Here is a 10,284-nt window from a genome sequence, read left to right as displayed (position 1 = left end):
TGGTGTCCGAGGCATTCTTCCTGTCCGTGTCTTCGAGGAAGAGCTGGAAGCGCTGTTTAAAAATCTTCCAATTGACCCCGGGATTGCCGGCGATGCGGAGCGGCGGCGGGTTGATGTTCTCCATACTTCAGGATGACGGAATGCTGATTAGTTGCAGGTGGGTCTAAGAAGTGCTAGTACGCAACCACTCCTTGTACCATGATGTGTTGGGTGTTCTGGATCACAAACAGGTCACCAACACTGGAAGTGGTGCAACTCTATTTTATTATAAGGTTAACTATAGTAACATACTTGAACTGTGGGTAAATGCAATACCAGCTTTAACTGTTGACTCTTGCCTAGTCCTAACCAGGTGATGCACTCAGCACGTGGTGAATGTCTGTGTTGCAGGCTGTGAGCTCTGTGCTCCGAGCTGGCTGCTACTAGAATGAGCGGGAACTCTCCCGTCCCCTGTCTTTATAGTGCGTGTGCTCTCACTGGTGATTGGCTGCGGTGTTGTGTATGCTGATTGGTCCCACTGCATGTCCATCAGTGTGTGTGTGTGTCTGCACCATAATATACTGGTGTATATTATGACACCCAACACAACACTCTCTCTGTCTCTCACTCTGTCTCTCCCTTTCTCTCTCTGCCTCCCTCTCTCTCTGCTCTGTCCCTCTGTCTCTCTCTCTCTCTGTCTCCCTCTCTCTGTCTCTCACTCTTTGTCTCCGCTCTGTCCCTCTGTCTCTCACTCTCTGTCTCCCCTCTCTCTCTGTCTCCCCCTCTCTCTGTCTCCCCTCTCTCTGTCTCTCACTCTCTGTCCCTCTTTCTCTCTGTCTTTCTCTTCCTCTCTCTCCCTCTATGTCACTCACTGACAGGGAAAGAGAGACAGAGACAGAGGAGATGGCTCTGTGAACTTAGTGTGAAACATCCCATTGCTGTGGCTCTGATGGGGAGCTTGGTGTAGGAGGTGAGCAGAAGATGGTGGGTCTGTCCCCTCACGTCATAAGGCCTGTGTCGAACCCCTTTGCCAAAGTCACAATAAAACAGACCCACAAGACAAAGGATTCTGTAACAAATTGTAACATTATATTTCCGACAATACCACAGCAGTGAGCCACCAAGGCAAGTTCTTAAATGAGTTGTAACGACAGCAAGCGTCCCCTAGATCGACCTGATTTCCGTTCCATCAGAAGTCTCAGTTTGAGTATTGCTCATAAATAAACACTGCGATTTTTGGGAGATAGTCCAATGATCGGGTAAAGACTGTTCAGCCCCTTTTGAGCCAGACTCGCTGTTAATCGAGCCTGGGTCTGATCAGCCCCTTGACTTGGAGTCATCATCCCCGTCGCCAAAATCGCTCAATCCTTTCCATCTACCATTCACCCCATCCACTCGTCCTCCTCGGGCTGCAGGTTGGACACGGAGGGATGCTTCCCGACCTGGCCCGGGCACGACACACTCTTGACGATCAACTGTTGCAAATCCAAGCCTCCTCCACCTGTTCCTCCCAGGCCGCTGTCACTCTCCGGCCGTTGGCACCACTCAGGATTGGGTGGGGAAATCAATATGGCCAAGGGGCCAAGCGTTGTGTGATGGTTCCCTGAGTTGAAGATCTCGGAGGCGGTCATGGTGGGCAGGCCGTGGTCGGACTGGACGTGGCTGGCAGCCGGGTGGGACACAGCTCCTGGCGGAGAGAGAGAAAGAAAAAAAAAGACAAATCTAAGCATGGATTGGCGAGGGAGGGAGAGAGCGATGGTCCGCACAGCTGAATTGGCGTTTCGGACATCCGCTCGGCGCTTTTCTTTCTGGTTTAACTCGCATGACCTCCCACCTTCCAAAGGTGCAAAGGATGCCCCAGCAGTGCAGATTGAGGAGAGGGAGGCTGGGAGTCAGGGATCTTGGCCTCACCTGCCAGTCCTGGGTGGCTGTAGTCCTGACTCCTCTCATGGGTGCTCTTCAGGCTCTGGGCCTCTGTCTGCACGATAACCGAATCCTGGCCTACGGCTGCAAGCTGCCGCCCAGCGGTGCAGGGGAGCACTGGGGCGCAACCCCGTACCTTAGTTGACAAACAGATTTTGCCGTGATCTCCGAGAGTGAGGGAGCAGAGGGGCGGCAAGCTGGGGCACTGCTACCGCACGACGCAGAACACCTGGGTTCGATCCCGGCCCCGGGGTCACTGTCAGTGTGGAGTTTGCACATTCTCCGCGTATCTGCGTGTGTTTCACCCACACGACCTAAAGATGTGAGAGAGAGAGTCAGAGTGTGAGAGAGGGTCAGAGTGTGAGAGAGGGTCAGAGTGTGAGAGAGGGTCAGAGTGTGAGAGAGAGGGTCAGAGTGTGAGAGAGAGGGTCAGAGTGTGAGAGAGGGTCAGAGTGTGAGAGAGGGTCAGAGCGAGAGAGAGGGTCAGAGTGTGAGAGAGGGTCAGAGTGTGAGAGAGGGTCAGAGCGAGAAAGAGGGTCAGAGTGTGAGAGAGGGTCAGAGTGTGAGAGAGAGAGCCAGAGTGTGAGAGAGAGGGTCAGAGTGCGAGAGAGGGTCAGAGTGTGAGAGAGAGAGTCAGAGTGTGAGAGAGGGTCAGAGTGTGAGAGGGTCAGAGTGAGAGAGAGGGTCAGAGTGAGAGAGAGGGTCAGAGTGTGAGAGAGAGAGCCAGAGTGTGAGAGAGGGTCAGAGTGTGAGAGAGAGGGTCAGAGTGTGAGAGAGAGGGTCAGAGTGTGAGAGAGGGTCAGAGTGTGAGAGAGAGGGTCAGAGTGTGAGAGAGAGGGTCAGAGTGTGAGAGAGGGTCAGAGTGTGAGAGAGGGTCAGAGTGTGAGAGAGAGGGTCAGAGTGTGAGAGAGAGGGTCAGAGTGTGAGAGAGAGGGTCAGAGTGTGAAAGAGAGGGTCAGAGTGTGAGAGAGAGAGTCAGAGTGTGAGAGAGTGTCAGTGCGAGAGAGGGTCAGAGTGTGAGAGAGGGTCAGAGTGTGAAAGAGAGGGTCAGAGTGTGAGCGAGGGTCAGAGTGTGAGCGAGGGTCAGAGTGTGAACAAGGGTCAGAGTGTGAGCGAGAGGGTCAGAGTGTGAGAGAGAGGGTCAGAGTGCGAGAGAGGGTCAGAGTGCGCGAGAGGGTCAGAGTGTGAGAGAGAGAGTCAGAGTGTGAGAGAGAGGGTCAGAGTGTGAGAGAGAGGGTCAGAGTGTGAGAGAGGGTCAGAGTGTGAGAGAGAGAGTCAGAGTGTGAGAGAGGGTCAGAGTGTGAGAGGGTCAGAGTGAGAGAGAGGGTCAGAGTGTGAAAGAGAGGGTCAGAGTGTGAGCGAGGGTCAGAGTGTGAGCGAGGGTCAGAGTGTGAGCGAGGGTCAGAGTGTGAGCGAGAGAGTCAGAGTGTGAGAGAGAGGGTCAGAGTGCAAGAGAGGGTCAGAGTGCGAGAGAGGGTCAGAGTGCGAGAGAGGGTCAGGGTGTGAGAGAGAGACTCAGAGTGTGAGAGAGAGGGTCAGAGTGTGAGAGAGAGGGTCAGAGTGTGAGAGAGGGTCAGAGTGTGAGAGAGAGAGTCAGAGTGTGAGAGAGGGTCAGAGTGTGAGAGGGTCAGAGTCAGAAAGAGGGTCAGAGTGAGAGAGAGGGTCAGAGTGTGAGAAGAGAGCCAGAGTGTGAGAGAGAGGGTCAGAGTGTGAGAGAGAGGGTCAGAGTGTGAGAGAGAGAGCCAGAGTGTGAGAGAGAGGGTCAGAGTGTGAGAGAGAGGGTCAGAGTGTGAGAGAGGGTCAGAGTGTGAGAGAGAGAGTCAGAGTGTGAGAGAGGGTCAGAGTGTGAGAGAGAGAGTCAGAGTGTGAGAGAGGGTCAGAGTGTGAGAGGGTCAGAGTGAGAGAGAGGGTCAGAGTGAGAGAGAGGGTCAGAGTGTGAGAGAGAGAGCCAGAGTGTGAGAGAGAGGGTCAGAGTGTGAGAGAGAGGGTCAGAGTGTGAGAGAGAGGGTCAGAGTGTGAGAGGGTCAGAGTGTGAGAGAGGGTCAGAGTGTGAGAGAGAGGGTCAGAGTGTGAGAGAGAGGGTCAGATTGTGAGAGAGAGGGTCAGAGTGTGAGAGAGAGGGTCAGAGTGTGAGAGAGGGTCAGAGTGTGAGAGAGGGTCAGAGTGTGAGAGAGAGGGTCAGAGTGTGAGAGAGAGGGTCAGAGTGTGAGAGAGAGGGTCAGAGTGTGAAAGAGAGGGTCAGAGTGTGAGCGAGGGTCAGAGTGTGAGCGAGGGTCAGAGTGTGAACAAGGGTCAGAGTGTGAGCGAGAGGGTCAGAGTGTGAGAGAGAGGGTCAGAGTGCGAGAGAGGGTCAGAGTGCGCGAGAGGGTCAGAGTGTGAGAGAGAGAGTCAGAGTGTGAGAGAGAGGGTCAGAGTGTGAGAGAGAGGGTCAGAGTGTGAGAGAGGGTCAGAGTGTGAGAGAGAGAGTCAGAGTGTGAGAGAGGGTCAGAGTGTGAGAGGGTCAGAGTGAGAGAGAGGGTCAGAGTGTGAAAGAGAGGGTCAGAGTGTGAGCGAGGGTCAGAGTGTGAGCGAGGGTCAGAGTGTGAGCGAGGGTCAGAGTGTGAGCGAGAGAGTCAGAGTGTGAGAGAGAGGGTCAGAGTGCAAGAGAGGGTCAGAGTGCGAGAGAGGGTCAGAGTGCGAGAGAGGGTCAGAGTGTGAGAGAGAGACTCAGAGTGTGAGAGAGAGGGTCAGAGTGTGAGAGAGAGGGTCAGAGTGTGAGAGAGAGAGCCAGAGTGTGAGAGAGGGTCAGAGTGTGAGAGGGTCAGAGTGAGAGAGAGGGTCAGAGTGAGAGAGAGGGTCAGAGTGTGAGAGAGAGAGCCAGAGTGTGAGAGAGAGGGTCAGAGTGTGAGAGAGAGGGTCAGAGTGTGAGAGAGGGTCAGAGTGTGAGAGGGTCAGAGTGCGAGAGAGGGTCAGAGTGTGAGAGAGAGGGTCAGAGTGTGAGAGAGAGGGTCAGAGTGTGAGAGAGAGGGTCAGAGTGTGAGAGAGGGTCAGAGTGTCAGAGAGGGTCAGAGTGTGAGAGAGAGGGTCAGAGTGTGAGAGAGAGGGTCAGAGTGTGAGAGAGAGGTTCAGAGTGTGAGAGAGAGGGTCAGAGTGTGAGAGAGGGTCAGAGTGTGAGAGAGGGTCAGAGTGTGAAAGAGAGGGTCAGAGTGTGAAAGAGAGGGTCAGAGTGTGAGCGAGGTTCAGAGTGTGAGCGAGGGTCAGAGTGTGAGCGAGTGTCAGAGTGTGAGCGAGAGTCAGAGTGTGAGAGAGGGTCAGAGTGTGAGAGGGTCAGAGTGTGAGAGAGGGTCAGAGTGTGAGAGAGGGTCAGAGTGTGAGAGAGAGGGTCAGAGTGTGAGAGAGAGGGTCAGAGTGTGAGAGAGGGTCAGGGTGTGAGAGAGGGTCAGAGTGTGAGAGAGGGTCAGAGTGTGAGAGAGGGTCAGAGTGTGAGAGAGAGGGTCAGAGTGTGAGAGAGAGCATCAGAGTGTGAGAGAGAGGGTCAGAGTGTGAGAGAGAGGGTCAGAGTGTGAGAGAGAGGGTCAGAGTGTGAGAGAGGGTCAGAGTGTGAGAGAGGGTCAGAGTGTGAGAGAGAGGGTCAGAGTGTGAAAGAGAGGGTCAGAGTGTGAAAGAGAGGGTCAGAGTGTGCGCGAGGGTCAGAGTGTGAGCGAGGGTCAGAGTGTGAGCGAGAGTCTGAGTGTGAGCGAGAGTCAGAGTGTGAGAGAGAGGGGGCAGCACGGTAGCCTTGTGGATAGCACAATTGCTTCACAGCTCCAGGGTCCCAGGTTCGATTCCAGCTTGGGTCACTGTCTGTGCGGAGTCTGCACATCCTCCCCGTGTGTGCGTGGGTTTCCTCCGGGTGCTCCGGTTTCCTCCCACAGTCCAAAGATGTGCAGGTTAGGTGGATTGGCCATGATAAATTGCCCTTAGTGTCCAAAATTGCCCTTAGTGTTGGATGGGGTTGCTGGGTTATGGGGATAGGGAGGCGGTGTTGACCTTGGGTAGGGTGCTCTTTCCAAGAGCCGGTGCAGACTCGATGGGCCGAATGGCCTCCTTCTGCACTGTAAATTCTATGATAATCTATGAGAGTCAGAGTGTGAGAGAGAGTCAGGGATCTATGTACATGGACACCTAGATCCCTCTGCTCATCCACACTTCCAAGAACTTTACCATTAGCCAAATATTCCGCATTCCTGTTCTTCCTTCCAAAGTGTATCACCTCACACTTCTCTACATTAATCTCCATTTGCCACCTCTCAGCCCAGCTCTGCAGCTTATCTATGTCCCTAGTACTTAGGGAATGCCTCACAGTCGGGTCAGTACTGAGGGAGTGCCGCTCTGTTGGAGGGTCAGTACTGAGGGAGTGCTGCACTGCCAGAGGGTCAGTACGGAGAAAGGGCTGCACTGTCGGAGGGTCAGTACTGAGGGAGTGCCGCTCTGTCGGAGGGTCAGTACTGAGGGAGTGCCGCTCTGTCGGAGGGTCAATACTGAGGGAGTGCCGCACTGTCGGAGGGTCAGTACTGAGGGAGTGCCGCTCTGTCGGAGGGTCAGTACTGAGGGAGTGCCGCACTGTCGGAGGGTCAGTACTGAGGGAGTGCCGCACTATCAGAGGGTCAGTACTGAGGGAGGGCCGCACTGTCGGAGGGTCAGTACTGAGGGAGTGCCGCACTGTCTGAGGGTCAGTACTGAGAGAGCGCCGCACTGTCAGAGGGTCAGTACTGAGGGAGGGCAGCACTGTCGGAGGGTCAATACTGAGGGAGTGCCGCACTGTCGGAGGGTCAGTACTGAGGGAGTGCCGCTCTGTCGGAGGGTCAGTACTGAGGGAGTGCCGCTCTGTCAGAGGGTCAGTACTGAGGGAGGGCCGCACTGTCGGAGGGTCAATACTGAGGGAGTGCCGCACTGTCGGAGGGTCAGTACTGAGGGAGTGCCGCTCTGTCGGAGGGTCAGTACTGAGGGAGTGCCGCTCTGTCGGAGGGTCAGTACTGAGGGAGTGCCGCTCTGTCAGAGGGTCAGTACTGAAGGAGTACCACACTGTCCCAGGGTCATCAAATATACAAGATGATTGGTCTTTTGCTGGATTTTGCAGTGTGCATCTTGGCTGCTCCTGTACCTACATTTCGAGGGCGTGACCCCAACTCCCTTTAGTTTGGGCTACTATGAGCTTCCCTTAGATGTTCTGCCAGACTGGCCATCCATCCTATCCCGGCTGGCGATGGACAAGATGGACGAGACGTGTTTCCCGTTTCCCTTTGACTCACCAATGTTGGCCGCTCTCTTTCTTCTTTTCCTCATGTACACCAAGGTGGCAATGATGGCAATGGCGGTGAACAGGAGCCCTGAGCAAATCAGAAGGGGCATACTCCAGTCACTCTCTGTATGGGGTTGGGGGAGGAAGTGCAGAGAATTAGAGGTAGACCATATTTACCTGAAAAGAGAGAGAGAGAGAGAGACAGACAGAGAGAGAAATAGAGAGAGAGAGACGCAAAGAGAGAGACAGAGAGGGAGACAGACACACAGATAGATAGACAGAGAGAGACAGCGAGAGGGAAACAGAGAGGGAAAGGCAATAAGAGGGAGAGACAGAGATAGACACACACATAGGGACAAAGAGAAATAGACAGAAAGCGACAGACAAGAGAGCGAGAGAGAGACAGAGAGCGCAAGAGGGACAGACTCACACATGGAGACAGAAAGTGAGACAGAGCGAGAGACCGATGGACAGAGAGAGCGATGGACAGAGAGAGCGATGGACAGAGATAAATAGACAGAGAAAGGCCGACAGAGAGGCTGAGTGAAAGGGAAAGAGATGCAGAGAGAGTGAATGAGTTAGAATGAGATAAAGAGAGGTGAGTAAGTTGGAGATTTGGAGGAACAGGCGGAAGGGTCAGTAGAAAGATGGGCAGAAAGATGGGCGGAGAGACGTGCAGAATTGGATAGAGAGAAGGACAGAGTGTAGCCATCTGGGATGGCCACTGACATAGCGGGAAAAATGGACATTGTGAGATTCAGGCAGGCTCAGAGCCTGAATGTATATTTGTGAGTGAGGAGTCCAAACGGTATCGAATCCCCGACCGATGAGCATTTGATGGCCCAGCTCCGCCAGACAAAGGACTGATACTTGAGCGACCGGTACAGTCCCAGACATTTCGGTGCCACTCCCTGTACGAGGGAAGCGTAAACAACAGGGTCAATGACCGCTTGGGACACGCCCAGCCATCAAGGCACCCGCCCCTTTATTGGTTCAAAATCGAACCTAGTGATCAAGGATCGCCCAATTAGTGGGGTCCGAACTGAAGGACCGGCCAAAAGAGCGCGAAAGCCCCCAAGTATAAGAGAGTCCACCATGTGTTCGGCCTCCTTTGGACCTGGCGCCTCGGCTACGACCACCTCCAATCGCAGCACCACCAGAACCAAGTCCAAGTTCAACGCCCGCGACCAGACCGATGAGCCCAGCTGAGCAGCAGTTACTTCTCCAGACACAGGAGATCCAGAATCGAACAACGGCCACTGTTCCTCTGACCTAAGCCGAGTGCCTGAAGTTAAGTACAGGTGGTCATTGTTGATAGGTGTAGTTAACTAGTCGTGTTTAGGTTGCATGACTAATTGTGTGTAAATAAAGTACCCTTGACCTTGAACTAACTAACTGGTGTTTGGCTCTTTGATCGATATCCGGTTGAACCTTGTGGTGGTATCATTCGATACCTGGCGACTCTGAGCATTAGAATATTGATATCTAAAGAAAGGAGGGCAACCTCACTGACTGCCATAGTTAGAACAGAGCCACAGAAAAGGCAACAAGAGAGAATGGTAGAATTGAATAGAGCGATGGACGGAACAATGGAGATGGAGACAGAGACAGAGACGGAGACGGAGACGGAGACAGAATTGACTGGGAAGATGGACAGAGAAATGGACAGAGAGTTAGATCTGAGTTGGAGGAATAATGCTGGTTCTCACGGTTGGGATAGTTTGGTGCTGTCGTGACGGCGGAGGGTTTCTGCGATGTCGATAGAAAGGATGTACAGATGGAGTCCGCTATTGCTGTTCCAGGAATGAGAATGTACTGTCCAATCAGCGCGCAGCTACAGAAAAGAACAGAGAGATTAGCATTCCCTTGTGAGAGTGAGACAGAGGGAGAGTGAGTGAGACAGAGAGAGAGCGAGTGAGACACAGAGAGAGCGAGTGAGACAGAGAGAGTGAGTGAGATAGAGAGAGAGAGTGAGTGAGACAGAGAGAGAGAGAGAGTGAGTGAGATAGAGAGAGAGTGAGTGAGACAGAGAGAGAGTGAGCGAGACAGAGAGAGAGTGAGACAGAGAGTGACAGAGGGAGAGTGTGTGAGACAGAGAGAGTGAGTGAGACATAGAGAGAATGAGAGAGAGAGAGATAGACAGAGTGAGAGAGATTAGCATTCCCTAGCGAGAATGCAGGAGAGGGAGAGAGATAGCGAGAGAGACAGAGAGAAAGAGACACGGGGGGAGGGCAGAGAGACTGAGAGACAGAGAGAGACAGAGAAAGGCAGAAACACACAAAGGGAGAGACACACACACAGAAAGAGAGGCAAAGAGAAAGGGAGAGACAGAGAGAGAGAGAGTCAGAGAGACTGAGACACAGAGAGACAGACAGGGAGAGAGACAGATAGAGCAAGAGAGACACAGAGAGATAGAGAGAGAGGCAGAGACAGAGTGAGAGAGGGCGACAGAGAACCGGAGTTGGAGAGCGAGGTAGGCAGAGAGGCAGGCAGAGAGTCAGAGAAAGAGCGATACAGGAAGAGAGACAGAGATAGATGAAGAGAGAGACAGAGATAGAGTAGCAAACATATAAAAAGAATTAAACGACACTCACTAACACTATTTCTATCTACTAACTATAACTATAATATCTAAACTGGCTCTGCAATACACTTTGAATCTTGTCTCCCTCAGTTCCAATCCACTCTCCTCCGGACTTCTCCCAGAAGCCCAAGAGCCTGTGCAATATATAGCACTGCCCCTTAGCTCCATCTAGTGGCTAGTTTTAACGTAACATTAACTCTTCACATGCTGTACATTTGTATAATGTCACACGAGTGACAGAGTGACAGAGAGAGAGAGAGTGACAGAGAGAGAGTGTGACAGACAGAGAGAGAGAAAAGACAGATATAAAAAGAGACAGAGGGAGAGAGCGAGGCTGACAGGGAGAGAGCGAGACAGCCAGAAAGAGAGAGAGACAGCGAGGGAGAGACAGATAGGGAGAGAGAGCGAGACAGAGGGAGAAGGAGACAGAGAGAGAGGGAGAGAAAGAGACTGAGCGAGAGGCAGAGACAGAGAGAGAGACAGAGAGATGGGAGAGAGACAGAGCGAGGGGCAGAGAGAGAGAGAGAGAGACAGGGGG

At 53.2% G+C, this 10,284-nt stretch overlaps 1 protein-coding gene across 3 annotated transcripts in view; it reads right to left on the bottom strand.

Annotated features, from left to right (window-relative positions):
* Positions 1-256: 256 nt before the first annotated feature.
* The window catches only part of LOC140392934 (tumor necrosis factor receptor superfamily member 5-like), a 171,283-nt gene continuing 161,255 nt past the window's right edge, over positions 257-10,284 (bottom strand). For 2 of the 3 annotated variants that reach the window (XM_072478714.1, XM_072478716.1), the window contains exons 5-7: positions 8,872-8,996; positions 7,173-7,286; positions 257-1,666 (exon numbers count right to left, since the gene is read on the bottom strand). In XM_072478714.1, coding sequence (XP_072334815.1) covers positions 1,362-1,666; positions 7,173-7,286; positions 8,872-8,996 — 544 coding nt within the window. In that variant the 3' untranslated portion in view covers positions 257-1,361. The remainder of the gene's footprint in view (positions 1,667-7,172; positions 7,287-8,871; positions 8,997-10,284) is intronic. The other variant, XM_072478715.1, reaches the window with a different exon arrangement.

This window comes from Scyliorhinus torazame, chromosome 16, assembly GCF_047496885.1.
Source record: "Scyliorhinus torazame isolate Kashiwa2021f chromosome 16, sScyTor2.1, whole genome shotgun sequence".
Classification (NCBI taxonomy): Eukaryota; Metazoa; Chordata; class Chondrichthyes; order Carcharhiniformes; family Scyliorhinidae; genus Scyliorhinus; species Scyliorhinus torazame.
The sequence above is the reverse complement of the archived record's forward strand: the minus strand, read 5'-3'. Positions and strand labels throughout refer to the sequence as shown.